At 39.7% G+C, this 24,534-nt stretch overlaps 2 protein-coding genes across 2 annotated transcripts in view; one reads left to right on the top strand and one right to left on the bottom strand.

Annotated features, from left to right (window-relative positions):
- THOC1 (THO complex subunit 1) overlaps positions 1-12,745 on the top strand; it is a 37,040-nt gene extending 24,295 nt beyond the window's left edge. Inside the window, exons 12-21 of the mRNA XM_005898888.3 lie at positions 5,172-5,272; positions 6,626-6,692; positions 6,890-6,940; positions 7,028-7,098; positions 7,453-7,548; positions 8,100-8,165; positions 9,831-9,914; positions 10,935-11,082; positions 11,807-11,882; positions 12,340-12,745. Of these exons, the coding sequence (XP_005898950.1) occupies positions 5,172-5,272; positions 6,626-6,692; positions 6,890-6,940; positions 7,028-7,098; positions 7,453-7,548; positions 8,100-8,165; positions 9,831-9,914; positions 10,935-11,082; positions 11,807-11,882; positions 12,340-12,635 (1,056 nt within the window). The 3' untranslated portion in view covers positions 12,636-12,745. The remainder of the gene's footprint in view (positions 1-5,171; positions 5,273-6,625; positions 6,693-6,889; positions 6,941-7,027; positions 7,099-7,452; positions 7,549-8,099; positions 8,166-9,830; positions 9,915-10,934; positions 11,083-11,806; positions 11,883-12,339) is intronic.
- The window catches only part of USP14 (ubiquitin specific peptidase 14), a 37,396-nt gene continuing 25,488 nt past the window's right edge, over positions 12,627-24,534 (bottom strand). Inside the window, exons 11-16 of the mRNA XM_070361816.1 lie at positions 23,282-23,347; positions 23,045-23,137; positions 21,984-22,112; positions 16,952-17,012; positions 16,485-16,592; positions 12,627-15,598 (exon numbers count right to left, since the gene is read on the bottom strand). Coding sequence (XP_070217917.1) covers positions 15,447-15,598; positions 16,485-16,592; positions 16,952-17,012; positions 21,984-22,112; positions 23,045-23,137; positions 23,282-23,347 — 609 coding nt within the window. The 3' untranslated portion in view covers positions 12,627-15,446. The remainder of the gene's footprint in view (positions 15,599-16,484; positions 16,593-16,951; positions 17,013-21,983; positions 22,113-23,044; positions 23,138-23,281; positions 23,348-24,534) is intronic.

The following is a 24,534-nucleotide window of genomic DNA, read 5'->3' as shown; positions in this document are numbered from 1 at the left end:
TCCAGAACCAAGAAAGGTGACTATCCTGAGTATTCCTTTGACAAAAACACAGCCACATGGAAAACTGGGAAGATGGTATGAACAAGTAACTTACAGATATAGGAACCTGCGTAGCTAATGAGCTGTGAAGTGAAGTCAAGTCGCTCGGTCGTGTCCGACTCTTTGCAACCCCATGAACTGCAGCCTACTATGCTCCTCCATCCATGGGATTTTCCAGGCAAGAGTACTGGAGTGGGTTGCCATTTCCTTCTCCAGAGGATATTCCTGACCCAGCGATCGAACCCAGGTCTCCTGCACTGTAGGCAGACGCTTTACCGTCTGAGCCACCAGGGAGGTCCAATGAGCTTAGAAAGGATGATAAACATCTGTAGTAGCTAAAGAAACTTAAATGATGAGATAATCACTTCACACAACAAATTGGCAAAATTTAAATATCCTAACAAAAAATATATTGACAGAACTCTGGGGAACAGAGAGCTAGTGCACACACCACTGCTGCTGCTCCTGCTAAGTCGTGTTAGTCGTGTCCGACTCTGTGCGACCCCATAGACGGCAGCCCATCAGGCTCCGCCGTCCCTGGGATTCTCCAGGCAAGAACACCGGAGTGGGTTGCCCTTTTCTTCTCCAATGCATGAGTATAAATTGAAAACAGCCACTTTGCAGAGCAATTTTATAACAAAGAGCAAAGTGAAAACTTCTTTTCTAAGAAGTGGGCCCTAGAGAATCACACAAAAGACTCACATTGATTGTAACTTATGTGTCTGTGAGTGAAAATGTGGGAATTACCAAATGTTCATAAGTAAAAGACTGGGTGGGTGGTAAACTGTGGTAAATTTTTTCCCGTTGAGTTTATAAAGCACCGAAAATGGATGACTTGGAACAGGGGAGCACATTGCTCACTGCATGTTGCTATAAATGCGCATTTCTGACTCCCAGCTACACTCATTTCTTAACGTGTTGTCTGTGCTGCTTCTGCCCAGCGACAACAGAGAAGTAGTCATGGTGAAGATGGTACAGCCACAAAGCCTAAGAGAATTTACAGGCTGACCTTTAACAGAAATTTGCCAACCCCTGAACTAGAGCTCCATGTATTAAGCTGTACATGTCAAAAATAATGTATGAAACAGCTTTTTGCAGAGTAAATGCATGTAGTGTGGTTTGAAAACATGCAAAACACCTTGATATTTATTGATACGTTGTATCTATAATAGTACATGCGTTAGAATCACCAACACCAGATACATGGCAGTGCTTGCCAGAGTGAAAGGAGCGTCTAGAGGGGCATCAACAGTTCTTTAACAAATGTGGAACAAGTAAGAACGTTAGGATTTGATATGCAACTGGATCTTGAGAGATGAATGTTGTATTACTTAACTGTGCCTTTTTGAATTTTGAGAAATACTCCATAATTTGAAAATTAGGTATTTTGATCTGATATGTTAGTTAATATCTAATTTGTTAATCTGACAAATTAGTTAAGAATTTGATCAAAGAAAATGCTCTTAATATTTTGTTTTCTAGCAAAGATATTTTTAAGTATTTTGCATTAAAGTAACAGAAATGGAAGATTTCATATTTCAGTTTAGTTTCACAAGGGGTACTGTTTTGCTTTTTAATTTTCTTATTACCAAAATTTTCAAATGTGCAGAAAGGGATATTTTTTATGTGTACAATTTATTGACAGAAAGGCACATAAGGATAGCTAAGAGTGGCCTGAGCCTTTTTAGGTTTAGGATAATAATCAGAAAGGCTGAGGCCTGAGCCTAAGAGGTGCAGTAAAAACTAAGGACAATAAACGGCCCTTTATTCACAAAACAAAGACAACACAAAAATATTTGACCCATTGCATCATGTAAAGGTGTCATTTCTAAAATAACTGAAGAAAAGTAGAACCAGAAAGTGTGTATTGTGGAAGAAAGAATACAATTGAGTGTTTCAGTTTTACCTCTTACTAACTGCTGTGTGACCTTGAGGGATCATTTTAACTTGTTGAGGCCTTGTTTTCTTAAGGATAGTGTGAAGCAGTTAGTTTAAATGATCAAACTAGTCTTTTACATCTGATTCAATGCCTTGTTGACTCCTGTTTTCAATCTGTTGTTTTTATTTTTAAAAAAAAGTATCATCCAGCATAAAAAGTAAATGTGGAAAAGATGATTTTTTTAAAGCTCAAGGTAGATGAAAAGTTCGTAAACAGTGCCTGTTTCTTCAAGCCAGGGGTTCCAGACTGAACTCCTCAGGGTCTTGCCTCAGTCTTGGTTCCTCCTATGTCTTACTTCTCATATATATGTGTCCCAACTTTAGGTTTGCTCCTGTGGTTCATGGTTGCTGCTTTTTCCAGGAAGTCTTCCTGGAGTAGTTTAGGCAAATAGGTGAATGGTGGAGCCTCTCCGTGAATTAGCCAACACTGGAGAAAAGTAGGCTTTGTTGGGGGAAATTGGTGTGTGTGATTTTGGACGGAAAATCTGATTGATTGTCAGTGGGACATTCAGATGAGGTGTGAAGTAGCTTCTTGAGGACACAGATCTGGAGCTGAGCGAGATGAAAGTATAGATCTGGTATATAGTTTGGTTAACAGCTTATATGTGGTAATTTAAAAAGAGTGTAGACTAGAAGGAGAACAATGCATCAAACCAAATCCTAAAGAAAATCAGCACTTGAGAGAGAAGGAAGAAAGGAGAGGAGAGGAAGAAGATTGAGAATTGGAGGAAAACTAGAAAGATGTGACTTCATGGAAGCCGAGCATATCAGGCAGGATGAGGACTATGAAGAGTGTTCACTGGATGTAACAAGTCAGTCAGTGGTGATCTTGACGAAAACATTTCCTGTGGGTTGGTGACGCAGTGCCCCACGGGTTGTGGCAGGCTGAGGGCTGGATGGGAGCACTGGATGGGAGCACTGAATGTAGCCAGTTCTTTCAAGAAGCTTTGCTCTTCAGGGAGGAGAAGGTGAGGCTGTGGGGTCTTTTTGAGAGAAGTTATTAAATGCTCAGTGGGAAAGAAAAAAGGGTTGAAGACAAGCACCAGGGTAGTTACTGATGGGACATCCAGACAGAAGGATCAGCTTCAGTGGTGATGTTGTGGCAGAGGATCGAGGCAGACGAGGATGTGGGTGCAGTGGAAACATCCAGTTAGTGAGTTTTTCCTCCTCGTTTAAGGTAGAGGTGGTTATGCACTGAGAGCGAGAGGGCTGGGTAGCAAGTAGTATTCTGCTAAGTGCAGGGCAAGAAATAGTCGCTGTGGAGAAGCCTTGGAGGGTGAAGGTGCTGAGTAGAGATCAGGGAGACTTCTAAACTGGAGACAGTAGCATAGCGGTGGTTCCATCTGCATGGCTGTGAGATCTGTATTTTCTTTGAAGCAGTTCTACCTGCAGCCTCGATGGGGAGCCTCAGTGTTTATCAGGATAGAGTAGGTGACCAACAATTGGTTTGATCCAGGTTGCCCTTTTGCCTGGTAGATGTGACAGAAGTATGGGACGAGGGTGTCAGAGAAGTTGGCAAGATGGTGATTGAAGAGCTAGACCATGTGGGCTAGAGCAGGGGTCCCTTGACTGCAGCTCACAGGCCACATCTGGCCCACTTCCTGCTTGTTTTTTAACATTTACATGTTTACATTAAGTACCTGCATACTATCCATCACATGCCTTTTGGCTCACATAGCCTAAAGTATTTACTCTCTGGCGTTCTAAGGAAACGTTTCCTGACCTAGACTACAATAGGGTTAGAGTGAAAACGGGTGAGACTTAGAGATATGCAGAAAGTAAGGGTTCAAGGAGCATAAGTTCTCAATAAAGTCCAAATATTAAGTACATTGGGCAGTTGAGTGGCAGACCTCCTGGATAGGAGCTCGTGAGTAAAGATTTCAGAGCTGGGCGTCTGTGAGTGACGGCCAGGCCCGGTGGGGCCGTGGTAGTGGGGGACCAAGTGGAGGGGGCGGTGATGGTCAGTGGAGTTGAGGTCGGAACTGAGAGCCCAGGTGGAGGAGATAGAGTCATCCAGCACTGGAGGAAGGGAAGGCTGCGAGCATGCCATTCAGCTTCCTGGTTAGGGATGGTTAATATGATAACAGAAAAGACATGGGGTTTGTTTGAACAAGAGCCGGCCCTGGAGAAGTGGCTGGTGAGTAATATGGCTAATGACTGTTGGCCGCCGTGTGACCAGGTCCCCCGGGATGGCTGTTCTCTTGCTCTGTCCGTCCCCTGCCGGCAGTGCCTGCTTCATCTGCTTACGTGAATGACCTTCTGCACACCTGCCCCAGGCCCCAGCTAGTGACTGTTCTCATCTTTAGCTCAGAGTGGCTTCGCCTGGAGAGGGTGTAGCCCAGCTGCTGGGTTAGTAGGTGGAAGCATCGCCCAAGGAACTTGGGACCTGGAGCTGGAGACAGGTTCCAGGGGATGTCAGGAGACTCACTGGTTATTCCTGTAGAAGACGGCAACCTCCCACTGTTGCTTTAGGTCTCAGGCAGAACAGCATGGGCAGGTGTGTAGGAGGTCTGTCATGAGCAGGGTAAAAGTGAGGCAGGCACTGCAGGGGAGGATGGACAGAGAGCAGCAGCTTGCCCTCCGCCTCCAGGGACTGATCAGATGCCTTCATCGCTGAGGTCATCCTACAGGGCGACCACTAGGTGGCAGTGTTGTTGAAGAGCTTCCTCAAATCACCTTCAAGTCCTTTCTCATGGAGATCGTGTGATAATACAGGTGTGATGATTTTCTCTAAAATACAACAGTCCATTTTATTCGTGGGTGATTCTTCACTTCTGAGTCTTCTCATTTTCTTGTTATTGAGCACCCACCCTGCTGCGGGCACTTTTAGGAGTACAAAGAGCTGCATCTGTTGGCATGTTTATCCACGGGGACCCTCCTTTGGCCACTATTTCTTTACATGTCATTCTTCCTTGCCTTTACTTTTTTATATGTCTCCTTTTGTTCTGACCTCAGGACCACAGATAGAACATTGTTAACGACTGACATAAATCTCATGGCATAACTGGTTAAGAATTCTGAACGAAGCCTTTGCTACACTCTGCTGGGGCTTGTGTGGTAATGGCTCACGTACAGTGAGTTCTCTGCATGGTTTTTGAGTTGAAATCTTCCATTTCTGTAGGCACATCTCCTGTACTTTTAGGCAGAGTTTGAATTTAATGTGCTGTTCTCTGTTGTGCTTGTTTTTTGAGTAGTTGATGGATTTACAGCTGAGTGACAGTAACTTCCGTCGACACATCCTGCTGCAGTATCTCATTTTATTTCAGTATCTCAAGGGGCAGGTCAAATTCAAAAGGTGAGTTAACATAGGTAGTAAATGGCTTATGAATGGCAGCAAAGAGAAAGATTGCTTGTTGATGTATTTGATGTACTTTTTTTTATGTACTGGGCTCATTTTATTTGTAAGGCTCACATCCCTGAAAACTAGATAATCAAGGGCTTTTGTAAGATACAAGACACTAAGGAATTCGTTTTAGAGAAAAGGCTGTCAGTGTCTTTCCTGGAGAGCGCCAGGCATCCCGGAGTTCTCAGTTGTCGTGGGTGGAGCTAGTCCTCACCTCGCTCACAACTTCTCCCAACCTCATTTGCTAACTCAGCCAATAATGGTTTTTCTCCAGGTGTGGGACTGTCTAGGACATTACGACTGAAAAAAATTAAATAAATCTTTGAAGCACAGAGGCGTTGTGGTTTCCTGGGCTTTTCAGGAAACCTGCTCAGGACCTGTGCTATCGGTCCCATACCTCCTGCAGTGCAGCCCCATCCTTCTGGCCCACGCGTCCCTGAGGCAGAGCTCCTCGAGACCAGATGGAAATGTGTAGGGCAGTGTTGTGTCAGTTGTGTAAAGAACGTGGCTTTCTTCCTGCTGGTTTGGAATCCCACTTTCCTCACTCACTAGCCGCACTTCAGCTTTCAGACTTGTAATTTTAAGGTAACACATAGGGAGCACTCAAAGGTGTTGTTATCCTTGTCTGTTGCGGAGGTGTAGTATGACATAGTAGAAACGAGGGGCAGACCTGGGTTTGAATTTAAGCTTCAGACCTAAGCTTTGAGCCCCTGTAGTCTGTTTAACATACGCACATTTCCTCATTTTGAAAATTTAATGAGTTACGTTTGTGACGTTCTTAGATCCTGGCATTATCAGTATTCACTGGATGGCTATAAACTACAGGGAGCCTAGTACAGTGAGAGCTGAACCAATGGCAGCTGCTAACAATCTGGGTCTGTCTTCAGCCTTCTCTAGGGTTTGGGGGTTTCATTTATTACATTTAGAATGCGTTTGAAAGGAACACAGTATGAGTTATTTGCGTCTTGGAGAGGAGTATGTTAATATTTTCTCTGAGGCTTTTATGCCATATTGAACCTATTCTAGAAAACAGTCATTGCTCTGTTCATAGTTAATCAGATTTGATTCACTGAATGTTTTATTCCCCATTATATATTTTAATGGCTTCAATTCCAACCATCTTTCTAAAGAATAAAATACAAGAATTTTCTCTTACAATTTGTGATCTCATTTTGGTAATTTTTGACTGTTTACAGCACAGTTGACTTCTCTGTTACATGCTTTGTGTTTCAGACAGTAGATAAACCTTTAAGTTGAATAAACATTCTTGAAACTCAACCATGCTTTTATTGCTTTGTTTCCTAGTTCAAACTATGTTTTAACTGATGAGCAATCACTCTGGATTGAAGATACTACAAAATCAGTTTATCAAGTAAGTTCATCATGCAACAAACCCATGATTGAACAAAATGAAAATTTAGAATTTTCTTTGTTTCAGCCCCAAATAGGAAAATAAGGATAAAGTTAAGCTCAGGTACAAGACCACAAACACTTCTTGGTTCTCTGCCTACAACCACTCCTATGATGCAGAAAGTTGTTGAAAGCTTAGTATATTCTTTCTAATCACAGCTACTATCTGAAAACCCCCCTGATGGAGAAAGATTTTCAAAGATGGTAGAGGTATGTGTTTTATATTTACGTAGTCTTTTTAGCACCCAGTAAACTCTCAAAAGTCTTCATTATGGAAATGTAATTTATTTTCCCCAGCATATATTAAACACTGAAGAAAACTGGAACTCATGGAAAAATGAAGGCTGCCCAAGTTTTGTGAAAGAAAGGTAAGTGTATACTCATCTCAAGCAGTGTGAGAAAGGCATTTCAGAATATAGCTTGACACGATTATTTTACATGACATCCATACCTGTGTCAATGTATTCAAGTAACAGTATAAACTGAACTCTGTAAAGATACAACTGCTTTGATTTACTTCTGTTATTATCGAGGGGAAAATGCTTGCTGTGTACCCACATCTTGTAGTTTGTCCCCTCGTGTGGCATTTTTGTCTTCTCTCTGAGGAGTGTGATAATATGAAGCGTCCATGTACTTTAGGAAGAAAACAGTAACTAAATTTTCTTGTACGTTTAACCCTGTTCCGTCTCTGCCATCCATCTGAAATCCCATTGTTTTCACAGAACATCAGACAGCAAGCCCACAAGAGCAGTACGGAAAAGAGCAGCACCGGAGGACTTCCTGGGCAAAGGGCCCAGCAAAAAAATTCTGATGGGCAAGTAAGTAAACCTGGCTCCGTAGTGGGGTCATCACAGAAGCGTTTACATAGTGAAAATATTGCTCTAAGAACTCTCCAGGTTTTGTGTTTTTCCAAGTTTCTTGTGTTTGGTATGTACGTAGATGACTAAAGCAAACTGCACCTGATTAGCCCTTAGGGTTCACGTAAGACAGAACTGCCGTTTAGTCTCCGGCTTACAAGATCCACCGCTATAGGTTCTGCTGTATTTTCGTGTCAGAAAATCCACTTGCTGTCAGGTTGATGCATCTCGTTTCTGGTTGTTGCCGGGCACTATAATCCTTGCATTTCTTCTGCCTTCCAGTTAACTGTTCTTTGCTTTATAGTGCATTTGATTATTTTAGAAAAAAGTTAATGGTTATTATTACTTAATAAAATATATGCTCATATAGAAAATTTGCTAAATACCAAAATGTAATGATCAAAACTCATCACCACCCCAAAATTCACTGTTTACTCCAACTGTTTTTATAGCTTTAACGTATAGGAGAATGGTGTCCATAAAGAACATATTTATTTTTGTGTGTTTTGTAGTGATGAGTTAACAAGGCTTTGGAATCTCTGTCCTGACAACATGGAAGCCTGTAAATCAGAGACAAGGCAAGTTTAAAATGTTTCATATGAAGTGTTGCTTTTCTCAGATGTTAACTAGCATAGAATTTTTTGTCAGCTATAAGCAGAGCTCAAAAGAAATTTTAAAATTTATTGTGGTTGACTTCGGCTTTGGCCACCTGATGCGAAGAAGTGACTCATTGGAAAAGACCCTGATGCTGAGAAAGACTGAAGGCGGGAGGAGAAGGGGACAACAGAGGATGAAATGGTTGGATGGCACGACTCAGCTCAGCAGAACATAGCTTTTCCTAGAATACCTAGAGGTGCTGATAAAATAACTGTAGAAATCACAAGAAAGAAGGATTCACAAAAGAAGGAGAACGAAAAATCAGAGTAAGAACTGCAGCTCAGTTACTTACAGCTGGGAGCAGTGCAGGTTGAGTCCCACTTTGGGAACCAAAGAACGTGGGTTTTATAGCAAGAGGCCAGAAAGTAAGGCTTCAGGCCTGCAGGTTGGTCACTGAGTGCCCTTGGGTAAAGCTGAGGCCCTCAACACACTCTGTCAAAAAAGGGCAGTGCGGAAGGAAGAGGGACTCGCTCACTGGCACAGGAAGCAAGGAGCTTATCCACTCCCACCTGAGATGTGGGCAAAAAGAAAAAGGTATTCCCTGAGGAATTATAACCATCTCTGCTGTTATGTGGCCTCAGAGTTTAAACTTACACTACCAGCAGCAGTGTGAAGGAACAGCCTAAGCTAAGAGGGCGAACTGAAAACTCCCAGGCTGATGGCAGAAAGCTTTTTCTAGGGGGAGGGGGAAATCGCATCTTCTACCTAATCCACTCAGGGATTCTAAAGATAAGCTCACCATCCAAACCTAAAACGATTTACCATGACTAAGAATCAACAGGTAGAATACGCAACTGAAAGGAACATGACAGTCTCAGAAAGGACCAGGCAAATTTGAAAAAAACAAGTACATCTTCTAGCAACAAGAAATTATAGCCTTTTTGTACAACACAGAGAATATAGTTAATGTTTTGTAATAACTGTAAATGGAAAATCAAATCTTTATACAATTTTTAAAGGTTATGTCCTTTTTAAAAAAGAAAACACAGCCACTTGTCGTTTCAGCATGACAAGATTTAAGTCTCTTTGTGGAGAGACCCATCTTTTAATCAAATATGTCATCTGATCAAATTCTTGGGTCTTGCTTGCTTGCGTGTATCAAATTTTATTTCTAAACACAAATTCAGGAAAGATGCAATTAAAAGTCAGTCATGCCACCATGGTGACAATCTAAACTAAGCTCAGTTGTTGAACTGTGTTGTCTGATCATCATTTCACTTTGGTTCTGGTTTCAAAAAAAATTTATCCACGGATGTGGATGTGAAAACCTCCTGCTTGTGGGTCAAATTTAAGTGCTCTCAAACCCCGGGCTGCCCTCTGTGGCAGCAGCACTGCCGTGCGTGACAGTATACAGTGCTGTGTGTGTTCCCTTCCAGACTAGACTGTATATGATGGGGGAATCAGGGGGCACCACACTGCCCTCCACTGTCCCCTTTGAGAAGTTTAGTTTTGTGTCACTTCCTTAAAAATCTGAGTTCCTATCTAATTGTAATTAAATCAGTGTGGTTAATACTAGAATCTTTATTGCCTCCATTTTATGAGTATTAAGCACACACATGATCTTCACTAGTTATTTTAACACCCAGGGAATACATGCCAACTTTGGAGGAATTCTTCGAAGAAGCCATTGAACAGGCAGACCCTGAAAACATGGTTGAAAGTGAATACAAGTAAGTGATGTTTCTCATGAGCTGATTTCCTCCATCTTAAGCACTGCATATATATCAGAACACTAAGGGAGACCTTTGATACAAGTAGTACTTTTCTTAGGTGAGGTTATCTGCCAGCTTCATGTTACCCCATGTCCTGATTTCAACGACCATTCCCATTTTGACAAACAAGCAACTCAGAATGATGCTTTGTGTCAGGAGTGGAGAGATCCCCTTAGTACCCATCTATCACCTCTTTGCTCTGTTCCCCTTCAGTTCATGGTATGTCCCACAGCCACTGATAACGAGCTACTCTAAGACCTCACGGGGGCTTCCAGATCACTTGCAGAAAATCTTAAATGGAACAGATCTGTGCTCTGGACTCTCTGTGGCTCACCTGTTTCTGGAACATGCTCTCTGGTCTCTGAGGTTTCTCTTGCCATACGTGTTACTGCCACAGGGGAGCATCTGGCAGATCCTGTTCTTGGTCTTGGTGTTCATGGTCTAGGCTATTGGCTGTGTCCTTTTCAGTTTTGGAGTCATTTTTTATCCACCAAGGTTGATATTGAGCAAATGAAAGTTCAAATGTTATATAAACTTTTTTAAAAAGCATGGTGAAATCTGTTGGGCTTATCAAACATTCTGAAACTCACAGTTGCAGGCAGCACTGCCAGTGAGGAGAGAAACTCTGAGCAGTGAGCCTCTGAGTAGCTTCTAAAGTGGTGAGGCAGATGGCTTCTGTCCTGCACACACAGCATCTAGCCAGTCCTGGACACCTACTAATTGACCTTTAAATGTCTGTAAACTTTTAAAATGTTTTTGCTGCATATGAACCTGCCCCTTCGGACTCTGCTGGTTTCTATTTGTAAGTGAACTGCATGCCGAGAGGTTCTTTAGGGCTCCGGTCAGAGTAAGAAGAATGGTGCCTTCAGCTACTGATCTGAGCGTAGTTTCATCTGGTGAACTAAGTACATTAACTAGAAAAGAATATAAAAATTATAACTAATTATGTAAATCCAAGATTGATGTCTCTTTTTATAGGGCTGTGAACAACTCAAATTATGGTTGGAGAGCCCTAAGACTGTTAGCACGGAGAAGCCCTCACTTCTTCCAGCCAACCAACCAGCAGTTTAAAAGTTTGCCAGAATACCTCGAAAACATGGTAATAAAGCTAGCCAAGGAATTACCAGTAAGTAGGAGTGATGAGTGTTTTATCCTTCAGTTGGTGTTATCTTCTTTTGTAAAACTGCTGTTGCTGTTTGAGCTAAGAGCTGAATTTCACTTTAATCATGTGGAAAAAATATGATCCACAGACCCCATTGTTTTAGAATGAGGAAATAATGCCCTTGAGTATACATTTATAGGAAGTATCAATACATAAATTGATGAAGTAACTTCACATGCTGTATAAAGTTGTTATACTTTGGTTATTCTTCCTGTTTACCAATGTATTCTATTTTATCACAGGCAGGGCCCATGGGGTGGGGGTGGGCAACTTGGTCTGTCTTCCTACTCTGTTCTCTTTTTAATACAATATGGTAATAACTATACTGTATGCAAACAACCAGTTACTTGAAGCATGTTGTTAAGCACATGGCTGGTCCCTGATCTGCCCTAGATTGTCGTTACCATGTATGTGCTGGGCACGTGCAAGTCATCGCAGCAGGCTTCCTAGTGGCTCCCTGCATCCCAGGCTGGGGTGAAGGGGGTCCTTCCAACCTCTGGTTGTCCCCGTCCTTCCCTCTCCAGGTTAACACTGTCCCACTGTGATCCTTACCTGACGTTCATGTTTAACATTCTTGGGGGGAAGTTCTGGGCCCCATAACTAGAATCTCTTATTTAAGATCAAAACTACCTGTACTTCTCTGATTTTAGAAGTTGGCACCCTAAGACATTCCTTTTACTCATTGTAGCCTCCTTCTGAAGAAATAAAAACAGGTGAGGATGAAGATGAGGAAGATAATGATGCTTTACTGAAGGAAAATGAAAGTAAGAATTGAATTTTCTTGGCTATTTTACAAAATTGGAAAAGATTGGGGTTCTTTGTTGAGAGGTACGTTATTTGATCTACTTCTCAACTTCTACTGTTTATCTCAGCTCTGTTTCTTATAGTGAGGAATCCAAAGCACTGCTTGACAACTTTTCCAATAGTGCATTTTATACAGTAATATAAAGTGTTGGGAAGGGGAGCACTTACATTTGAACGCACCTCATACCTCTTAATTTTGGGGGTTCAGATTGGGGGCCGCTGGTTTCAGGCAAAGCCTTCATGATTATAACACAGGGAATAGCTTTAGTTTTACAGAATTGAACCAGGGGAAATACAAAAAGGAACTGTTTTAAAATAAAGCTTCCTGAAGTCCCAGTGGCCCCGTGTCCCATTACGGGCTTTGACTCGTACGTGTCCTCGCACTCGGTTCGTAATTACCTTCCCTGTGTTTTCTAGGTCCTGATGTTCGGCGAGACAAACCTGTAACAGGGGACCAAATAGAGGTATTTGCCAACAAACTGGGTGAACAGTGGAAGGTCCTGGCTCCTTACTTGGAAATGAAAGACTCAGAAATTAGACAGATCGAGTGTGACAGCGAAGACATGAAGATGAGAGCCAAACAGCTGCTTGTGGCCTGGCAGGACCAGGAGGGAGTGCACGCAACGCCCGAGAACCTGATCAACGCGCTCAACAAGTCTGGGCTAAGTGACCTTGCAGAAAGTCTAACTAATGACAATGAGACAAACAGTTAGCTTTGTTCTTTTATTATTATTATTAAAACTGTGATAAGGTTTTGTTACCAAGCAGCATTTGATAAGAGGTCCACTGGTTTTGGTAAACAATAAACATTTTTATAACAGTTGTACAGTTGGCTGGTGCTCCACAAACAACAGAATGCATATTGGCTCTTGATGACTGACCTCAGGGTTTAGGGGGAGAAGTTGGGGAAATGGCCAGAATATTTTTGTTAATTATATATGTGTAAGTCAGTTAGCAATGTTTAGGGGCATGGTGTTTCCTGCATGCCACGAAGTTACAGAATTTAACTCACTGAGAATCCCACAATAATACTTTCTGAATCTGCATGACTGCTCTAGTCTCAGATATGCTTTAAAGCAGAGGATCAGCAAACAGTGGTCCATCTGCCACCTCTTTCTATAAGTAAAGTGTTTATGGCACAGCCACACTGATCCTTAAGTCCTCCCTACCTATGGGCTCCTTTCATGCTACAAAGGTACATGGTTGCAACAAAGACTTATGGCCTACAAAGCTTAAAACATATCAAAATATCTGGCCCACTACAGAAAAATGTGCCAACCCCCAACCTTAAAAGAAAAGGGGTGAAGTATAAAACCTAATTCTCTTAGCCTTACAGAACTTACGTCTCAAGTCACTTAAAACAGGGCTACGTACCTCAGGGATTGCTGTGAAGTTCCAGTGAGATGTGTGTGAAAGCACCCTACGCACAGCACAGCACTGGGGAGCGACGGCTGGACCGGATCGCACTTCTCCCCTTCCCACATAAGCTTACCCTTCAGGCCCTGTGATTGGGTCGTCGCTGTTTTAAATGCTGAGGGCGGTCTGGGCGCCTGTCACGCTGTAAGTGTTCCTGCTGGGCCTTCCCTTGCTGGCCAGTCCAGCAGTGCTCCAGCACAGCTCTGGTATCAAAAGGGCCTCAGGGCGGGGCGGGGCACAGCCCGTAAGGCACGCTCAGGAATCACAACAATCATAAGGTTTTTTTCCTTATTCTCCTTTTCAAAGATCTTATACGTGAGGCAAAATAGTCTTTAACAGTTTAAAAGACACTAATAAAAGTCCAATTTCTTACATTTCAAGAAATCTTTGGAATAATGCTTTTTTGGATCAAATAAAATGAAGTCAAGTTTTTCATAATGACAGTTAAGAGATTACAATTTAAAATGCTAATCCCACAAAGGCTCCTATAACTTTGTTCTAATCCAACCCGACCTAGTAGCTACAGCATCCTCCAAATCATAAAATCCGGATCCTAATTGCTAAATTTTTGTCCTCAGAGTTGTTCAGAACAAAATAAGACAGTGAATAAAAAAGTTCACACTTCACAAGCATCATACCAATAGATAAAAGAACCACTACAGTTCGCACGATCTCGTCCTCCCTTTCCTGTTCTGCACTCTCTCCAAGGCAAAAGGAGGACTGACTGCCAGTATTAAAGCTTAGCTGAAGAAGCTATTTACAGGTAAGTTTCCCTGAAATGCTTATTCTTAGATTATATTACATTGTTCAAACTTGAGAGGAAAATGGCCATTTTTTTGTCACTGCTGTGCTCTGTAGAGCCTTTTAAAACAGCATAAGCAAAGATAGAGATTTCATGATAATCCCTACAACTTTATTATAAATATCTAACTCAGAAAATAAGACAGCTGATATCCTATTCTTTCACTCACAATAAAACAAAAATGATTTTGAGGGTATTAAAATCTACCATATACTGCAGTATCTCATACTCTTGATATTTCTCCTAAAAATCACTGGTATTAAATTTTGAGATAGACATGAAGTTGGGAGTTGACAGAGTAGAACCAAACACCCAACTGAGCCAAAGAACAGATCTGATAAACATGGTTGCATTCATTATCCAATCACAACTTTGTGTTTCTTTTTAAACAGTATTAGGCTAGCAGGTGAAGAAGATACTATTTTCAGATAGATGCTTGAGAGCATAATTAACCATCTGCAGAAACTATAATAGTATTAAACATATCTGAACTTCAGCCAAGCTCCAACAGACAAAAGACTTGAGGTCAAAAGCTGTTAGTCCCTCTTTTTTCTTTTTTTATTAAATATCCTCATTTTCTAAAAATAAGCAACTGGAGCTTGTCAACATTTTAAGGTTCATTACTACAAAACCATAGCAAAGTTCAATGTACAAACCATAGTACATCAGAGACACAGTAACAAATGTATAATCAAATGTACTATTATTTGATCACAATTTATTTTAAAGTCATGAAAAGCCAGCAACAGTCAGGCTGGACAAATACTTGATTGTACCCATGTTTGCATGGGGGTGGGGACGCAGCACTGAGTTACACAATGAGATCAAACTTACTTCCTTCCACCTTCCTGGCAACATTTGTGTTAGATAAGGCAAAGGATGGGCAGCTATTGGATCACTGGTGGTTGAACCATGCAAGAACAACAAATAATAGAGTAATAGGTGTGCAATAAACATCTGATTGCTGAATCTTGGGCTGAAAAAGACAGAAAAATTATCACAGAAGGTAATAATGGTTGAAAGGCATTTCAACTCATAATTTTTAAAAATTAATCCAAGCAATAAGCTTTTTAAAAAGTTCTTCCTGCCACCTTTACACAGGGCAGCACAGTCCAAAGGCAATTTTCTCTTTTCTGTAATTTCTTAGGTTGATAACACAGAGTGGTCTGCTTCTGCCCTCTCTTGTTCCACATGAGGGGAAACACATAAAACCACCTAAACTAATCTTCCTCCAAAGCTCTGGGTTATAGAAATGATCAACAAATAACATTTATTTCACACCTAAGCATACAGAGCTAAATGAAGATTACTGTTCACTTTCCTCTTCCATCATTTCCACTCTGCGAGGCCCGTAGAGGAGAACATAAGCTATGTGCCAGTCTCCACCACCGGAAAGTCGTAAGATATCCTCTGGTGTTACAATGCTGACCTTATCGTCATCAAACTTGATCCATTCATCTAAAGTGTGAGACAGAAACACAAAATTTATCTCATAGACGATTTTTTCAGAGTTCCACTGCAAAAAAGGTACTGAGGAGTTTTAGGCACAGTAGTATTCCATCTGCCATACCAACAGTTCTCAAAGTGCGGTCCAGGGACTACACACATTCAAGATCTTTTCAGGGTTTCCATGAAGATTACAATTATTTTCATAACATTTCTAAAGCATCTGCCTCCCCACCCCCACCATTCTCTGAAGAGTACTTTGGAACTCTCCAGAGGTTACACAGTGCGTGATAAAGCTGCAGCAGACAGAATGCAGAAGCAGGAGAATCCAGCTGCCTCCTGTTCAGCCTAACAAACTCACAAAAATGTAAATCAACGCCATTAAATATTTTTCTGTTTTGGAAAAGATTGTTATTTTTAAAATGTTACTTGGACTTCCCTGGTGGTCCAGTGGTTACGAATCTGCCTGCCAATGCAGGGAGCATGGGTTTGATCCCTAGTTAGGGGAGATTCCACGTGCTGGGGGGCAACTATGCCCATGTGCTCTACAGCCTGTCTGAAGCCACCAAACAAGAAGCCTGCCTGAACATCAACAAAGACCCAGCGGGGTGAAACATAATATATTTTTTAAACAACTAATCTGTAAAAAAATTATGTTAATATGTAATGATTTCATTAATGTCAGTCTAAAATGAATTTCTCAGTTTTCTATTTTAGTAAATATATTAAAGATACAATTCTCATAAAGAAAAGTTCTTTGGAATCCTCAATAATTAAAGAATGTAAAAGAGGTTCTGAGATCAAAAAGTTTTCAGAATAAATGTGCTAAAAAATTTAAACTTGTCAAAACAGTATGCAACAATTTGGGGAAAAAAAACAAACAAACCAGAATCTTTACCTTGTTTCCTTTTCACCCATGATACATAATGGCCTGAAGAGCTAGACCTTCCCTGATGCGTTAGCACTGCTTGTAAATCATAGTATCCGCAATTATTGGAGCCAATGTCTAAAGAAAGACATAAATCCACTAATATTAGATATGAACAGATATGTGCTTTCTCAAGTTACGTGACAAGGAAGAACAACTTAAGTTTAGCCTACAGAATACTACCTTATTATTAAAATCCAGTTAAGAGACTATGGTGCACTTAAAGCTTCATGAAAGATAAGTATGCTATCATTTACAGAACATATATTCACTGAAAAGTGATTTTTTTACTATCTCATATTAAGGTAAATTATACTTTAAGAAACACAACTATTTTTAAGCTTGGTATTGGAAACAGATTATGTGGCAAGACAGTAAATTTTTTTTAAAAAAGCCTACACAGAGTAAAACTCAGTTGAAATGAAGATTTCACTCACCATCAGCAAAAGAAAAGGGCTCATACTTAACTTCTTTTTGGGGACTACTGTCTTTGTCACCCTAAGGGAAAAAAATTTTTTTTAATTTGCATGGTACTGGAATTAAAATTTATATTCTCTTAAAGTATATATCTCCACAAACATTTATTATCTATAATAAAAATCACCAAGGCAAAACAAAGGAAAAATATGATCTCCCTTACACAGTGCTAAAATGATTTAACTATAATTAACAATATTTTGGCCACCTGATCTGAAGAGCTGACCCATTAGAAAAGACACTGATGCTGGGAAAGATTGAAGGCAGAAGGAGAAGGGGATGACAGAGGGCGAGACAGCTGGAGAGCCTCACGAACTCAATGGATGGGTTTGAGCAAGCTCTGGGAGATGGTGCAGGACAGGGAAGCCTGGCACGCTGCGGTCCACGGGGTCACAAAGAGTCGGACACGACAGCAACAACAGTTAACATAAAACTGTAAATCCCGAAGTCCTACTTTTGAACATTATACAATCTCATAGGTATAGCAGCAGATCCTGATTACAGGACCAACTACAAACCACTAAACCAAGGGCACATCAGTGAAGAGAGTCCAGACAAACACCGTCTAGGGTAGAAAGAAAGAAAGTCAATTCTGCCGCTTTGCCCACACTATCAAACCATGTAGATGAGGAGAAAGAGCTGCCTCACAAAAACAGAAGTAGAATTACAGCAACTTATATTAAATCTACTAAGCCATGGCCACCTGCCACTTCAGTCCAAATGAACTATTTAATTCAGCAATTAAAAAGATTCATAACTTTAGACAAGAATCTTTGGTGGGAACTCCCTTGCCTCAATCCATTCCAGCATGTAATACAAACAACTTATTTAGGCATATGGACACAAAGTTCTTTAAAATCTATGATAATGCAGACAGTGCCAGCTAAAGTGACAAGAAGCCAAAGAATCTTACAACAAAAAGGCAGTTAGGTCAACCACGCCTTTATATAGTTAGTAAACTCCTAGAGCAACTACAAAAAAAGCTACACAAGGAACTACATTAGAAAAACATGATATGTAAACCAAATTAGAATTCTAAAAAATGTTCACGTAACTGACAGTACGGAAAAAAGAGAAACAAAAAACAGAACAGAAGGCAAAATATAGGAAACCACCTTCAAATATAATAAGGGCAAATTTAAAGTAAAAGAATGGAAAAAGATGTATCATGCAAATACTAACAGAAAGAAATGGAAAAATTAACGGCAAACAAAGTAGACTTGAAAACAAAGAGAATTACCAAGAACAGAGAGGGACACACTACATAATAAAAGAACCATTCCACCAAGACAGCCACCCTAACTAAGCGTGTACACACCAAATACAGTTAGAAAACTGTGAAAAGCCAAAGAAAAAAAGCCAAAAGAAAAAAAGTGAAAAGCCAAAGCTAACAGAACCGAACGGTGACACATACAAACCCACAACTTTACTTGAAGACTTCACCGCTCCTCAACAACTGACGAACAACTAGACAGAAGACAGCGAGGGTACAGGAAATCCAGCACCACCAGCAACCAACTGGACCTAATCAACACCACAAAATACTTCCCTCAACAACAGTGAAGTATATGTTCTTTTCAAGTGCCCAGGGAATAGATATGAAGACAGATCACATCCTGAGCCACAAAGCAAACCCCAACAACTTAAAGGAATTTAAATCACCCACATGTGTTTTCTCACAATGGACTCAAACCAGAATCGGTAAAAAGTAACAGGAAATTTTCCAAACACATGTAAACTGAACAAGACACTTCTGAATGACCCAAGGTCAAAGGGAAGTCTCAAGGGAAATTTATTAAAAATACAAGGAACATAATGAAAATAGAAATGCAGTACAACAATTTGTAGGACACAATCTGAAAGCACTGCCAGGAGGGAAATTTACACCACTAATATTTGAAAACAGGAAGTCTGAAATAAAAATCCAAGTTCCCACAACTTAAGGACCTAGAAAAGAGAAGGAAAATAAACCCAAAGCAAGAAGAAGAAAGGAAATAATGAAAGTGGAAATCAATCAAATTAGATGCAGAAAAACAGGAAAAAAAAAAAAACCAACATGCTAATTCTTTGAAAAGAGCAAAAAAAACAATCCTCTAGGAAGACTGACAAAAGGAAAAAAAGACACAAATTACCAATATCAGGAATGTAACAGGGTACCACTTACACCCTGCAAACACCTGAATAACAGGAACAGCTCTACACATGTAAAACTGACTAGATGAAATGGACAATTCCACAAACCAAATGTGATATAAATTATTTGTATAGCCCGTAACTAAAGTTGAATTTTTAATTTAAAAACTCCTGAAAAAGAACTCTCCAGGCTAAGATTATCAGTCCAAGACAATTCTACCAAACGTTTAAGAGACAACATCAATTCTATACAATCTCTCAAAAAAATAAGAGGAAAAAAAAATGAATAAACTGTTTCAACAAAGTAGATAAAGACCAATATACAAAAATCAATTATAATGAATGCAAAAATGAAATTAGAAAATGTCATTTACAAAAACATCAAAAATAATAAAATAGCTACAAATAAATTTAAAGTACAAGAAATGTACACTGAAAATTATTAAACTGTTGAAAAACTTAATGACTTACATAAATCAAAAGACATAGTAAATTCATGGATTTTAAAGCTTAATACTATTAAAATGGAAATACTCCCCAAATCGATCTACAGATTCAATGCAATCTCTATCAAAATTCCAGCTGTTTTTGAAGAAATGGACAAGCTCATCCTAAAATAGGTATGGAAATAAAAGGGACTCAAAAATGTCAAAACAATGTCGAAGAACAAAGTTGGAAGTTTCGTACTTTGCTATAATCCTTACTACAAAACCACAGTAATCAAGACTGTAGTACTGGGCTTCCCTGGTGGCTCAGTGGTAAAGAATTCGCCTGGCAGCACAGGGCACATGGGTTCAATCTCTGATCTGGGAAGATCCCACATGACGCTAAGCAACTAAGTCCATTCAATGTAACTACGGAGCCCTTGAACTGCAACTCTGAGCCCACGTGCTCTGCAACGAAAGAAGCCACTGCAGCGAGAAGCCTGGACACCACAACGGGAGAGCAGCTCCCACTCGCCACAACTAAAGAAAAGTCCAGGGAGCAACAAAGAGCACAGTCAAAGCTAAATAAAATCACTTAAAAAAAAAAAAAAAGACTGCAGTATCGGCCTAAGGACAGACATACCAACAGAAAAAAACTGAGGGTCCAGAAATACACTCACATCTATAGTCAACTGGTTCACTACAAGGGTGCAAAGACCTTTCAATGGGAAGAGAATAGTCTTTTCAACAAGTAGTGCTGGGACAACTGAATGTTCACATGCAATAGGATCTGGACCTGTACCTCATCTCACATACAAAAATTAACCCAGAATGAATCAAAAAGCCTAAATGGAGGAACTATGAAAACCTTAGAAGAAAACATAACCTTCCATGGCCTGTGACTAGGTAATGGTTTCTTAGATATAACACTAAAAGCAAGAGTGACTGAAGAAAAAAACAGGTTGAACTATAACAAAATTTTTTAAATTTTCCTCTTCAAAAGACCCTGTTAATAGGATGAAAAGACGAAGCTACAGGCTGGGAGAAAATATTCAGAAACCATGTATCTGACATAGGATTAGTATTAGAATATAAAGAACTCCCCAAATTCAAGAGTAAAAGACCAAATGGCAAGTGGGTAGAAAAACAAGGGGTTTTCCTGGTGGCTCAGATTATAAAGAATCTACCTGCAATTCAGGAGACCTGGGTTCAACCCCTGGGTCAAGAAGATTCCCAAGAGAAGGGACTGGCAACCCATTCCAGTGTTCTTGCCTGGAGAATTCCATGGACAGAGGAGCCTGGTGGGCTACAGTTCATAGGGTCACAAAGAGTTGGACACAACTGAGCAACTAACACATACACACACAGAAAATATGAAGAGACATCAAAGAGGGCACATAGATGCCAAAGAAACACATGAAGACGTGCTCAACATCATTAGCCTTCAGGCCACATCAAGCAAACCTACACAAACGGCTAAAATAATAGTGACACTACCAGGTTCTGGCAAGAATTCAAAGAAAATAGATTGGCAGACATTGCTGATAAGAATGAAGGGGGTAGCGGAAAGTGGACTTGGCTACAAAGGGGCAGCGAGAGAGATCTTTGTGATGAGAAAAACGTACTGCACCTAGACCGTATCAATGTCAATATTCCAGCTACGACATTATATTATAGTTTTGCAAGCTGTTACCACTAGGAGAAACGAGGAACTCTATTATTTCTTACAACTGCATGTGATTCTACAATTATCTTGAAGTTTAATTTTAAAAATTCCTCTTAACAGACACACAAAACCTGCAGAAGAATTTAATTTTAAAATCTGGTATGTAATATCACACTGGAAATATTCCTAGTTACCAGGAAATATCTTTTTCCTTTTCAAGAAAACATGTAATTCAGCTGTGCCTTCTCTGAATTTAAAATATACAATTTATTAAATATAAAGTTGCTAAGGTTATAATTTTAACAGTTACAGGCATACCATTAGCACTTATTAGAAGATACAAATTTAGTTGTCACAGTGGGCATAAAGGAAGCAATATTCTGTGACACCAATCCATTTTAAGAAATGAAGATAACGTCATGTCTTACAAGGAAAATAATAAAATACACTAAATTTTACAAGGCAAGACGTTATGTGAAATGCTTTGAGGAAATAAACTTTAAAAGAATATAAGCTGCAAATTTTAGGGGAAAAGGAAATATTATGTTCATTCTATCATAAAGGACCCATTCAGCATAGCTAGAGTCCTTTTCCTTATGCTAAAATATATCTAAAACTTTAAGGGCTTCACCAATACATGTAGGATTTGTATATATGCCAAATACAGACTCACCCATTAGTACTAACAGATTAACAATATACAGTGAATACTGAACACAGAGTAAAGATAAACATGTTAAGGTCAGAAAATGAACAATAAGAACTTACTGTCTTTGGCTGCTGATTTACTTTTTTATCCTCTAGATCCTTGAATTTTGATCGAAAAGAAACCATTTTCTCTTGAAGTTCTGGTGTACATAGTTCATACACATCCAACATAAGAGGAAATTTCACATCCTATATACAAACCAAAAATAAAAAGTGCGAACAGAATTAAAAAGGTAGTTACTCAAAATATTTACCACACTTTTACATTACTGCTTTCATAGTCAAATAAAGCTGAAAATAAGACCTATAAAAATCATGTGGAGACCCATGCAGTTGAAACTATAGTGCTTATTTTCAATCTGGCCCTAATTTTAAGACAAAAATTCTTTTGAACTTTTCTGTCAACATTTTAACCCTTATCAAACTAACTACAGAGGAGCTACCAAAATTTTAAACAACAAATGAAGCATTTCAGAAATACTAAACTAGCAGATTACTTCAACTACATTTAACCTGCTTGTACAAACCTAAGTATATCTGAAAATGTATTAATGAAATTCAGCTCAAGAGGTTAGAATTATATACCCCTTCCCAAAGGATCAGAGACTCTATGGATACACTGCAGAGCTACAGTTCAATGAAACGGACAAATCCTAAGGCTGGCTCTGACATCAAATGATTATTCTTTGGGCACCAGTAATTTAACACTTTCCCTTCACCTGGAAGAAAGGAATCACACAGATGACAGTGTGTTACACTACCGCTTAGCCCACTCCTGTCCCCAAACCTACCGGTATCTCTGCAACTGAGGATCTGGTTTAGTGGTACTACTGGGGACAGGAGGGCATCCATCAGAATTACCTGGGACTCTTGAAAAATCTAAGACCCGAGGCCCCCCTTAATCAGATGCTTGGACAGGGCTGAGGGGGAGGCATGCGTATGTTAAAAGAAAAGGGAAAACAGACAATTCCAATATATATTCCTGATTAATAACCACTTATCTAATGTTAATAACTTCTGTATAGTATTTTGAAGTGAGTTCTAAAAGAATAAAGAAATCTACTGTAAATAAGGAATTACCTTCAAAAAATTATAATTATTACAGTAAATTTATTACTAACCTTAAGAACTTTAGCATTCACAGATTCCTTCTCTTTGTAAAAAAATCGAACCATCTGAATAGTTAAGTAAGCAGGTAACCGGCTGATCTTTGACTGAGGAGAGAAAATGGAAAGAAATTCTATAACATGCAAACGCCACACAAGTTTCTAATTCCTCAGTTTGGTAAAAACAAAGTCTGGGTAACATTAATTAACCAGCAACCTTTCGATTAAATGGAATTGGATTCCAAAACTTACAGATTTGATGTACAAAGCATTTCTTTGCAATGTTGGAGACTGTTTGGTGATTTCTTCCTGAAGTCGCTAAAAAAGAACAGAAGACCAAACATTAAAAAATGTCTTCTGCAATACAGAATTATATCTTTAACTCTTTGAAAACTTAGGACTATTTAAGAGATAACGTATAGTATATCAACAGATTTATACCCCTGAGAAATACTCTGAATGAAGACAAAGTGAGAAGGCTTTTAGATATGGTTTAGTTCTTAAAAGGCATAAAAATAATTTGTCTTTACTTGCATGAACTCTTCAGAATGTAAATATTTGAGTCTTTTAATTTATGATCCAAATGGTCAGATTCTGAGACTTTATACTGTGTTTTATACAACATAAGGAAACCTTTCATGGTATTCTTCTATTTACAGATCGTCAGAATATTTGTATTAGAGGAAAAGGAAGAGAATGTAAATAACTCTTGTTCTTTATGTTTTATGTAGCTAAGCCTTCCAGAACCAATCAATTATTGTTAAATTTGAGAAAGTCACAACACAGAAAACCTGTTAATCTAATAGATGTGGGAAAGCCTTCAGCCCTTGCATCTTCTAACCAGTGTCCGCCTTTCCATCCTTACAGCCTGGGTGGCACTGAGCAACACAGGTCTCCCTCTGGGCATCATCTGTACTGGTAGTGACAGCACTTCGTCGCAGTGCTGGTGTCAGAACTGCATGAGTTAACACATGAAGAAAACTTGGAGAACTATTTGGTACATAGTCTATGTTCAGTAAGCATGTTGGGGGCTTCCCAGCTGGTGGCAGTGGTAAAGAATCCACCTGCCAATGCAGAGACGCCAGAGACTCACGTTTGATCCCCGGGTCAGGAAGATCCCCTGGAATAGAACTGGCAACCCGCTGCCATATGCTTGCCTGGAAAATCCCATGGACAGGGAAGCCTCACAGGCTACAGCCCATATGGTTGCAAAGAGTCAGACACAACTGAGTGACTAAGCAGCAACAGCAGCAAAATCGTCTTATACTCGCATAAAAATTGTTCCAGGTTTGATTTTTAAAAATTACTACCCACATTACGAAAGGAATCACTATGGAGTAGGTTTTTAACATTTAACCAAGTTTACTCAACAATGAAGAGGTAAAGAAATGTGGAGCAAAATTACTCAAGGATAAAACCAATGATGACAAAGCATCTAAAAATACCAAGACAATTAATGTTAACATCTCATGAAAATGTGAAAGCGTATCTGGTACTTTGTAAAA

The sequence above is a fragment of the Bos mutus genome, chromosome 24 (assembly GCF_027580195.1).
Source record: "Bos mutus isolate GX-2022 chromosome 24, NWIPB_WYAK_1.1, whole genome shotgun sequence".
NCBI lineage: Eukaryota > Metazoa > Chordata > Mammalia > Artiodactyla > Bovidae > Bos > Bos mutus.
This window is presented reverse-complemented; position numbering and strand designations above follow the sequence as displayed.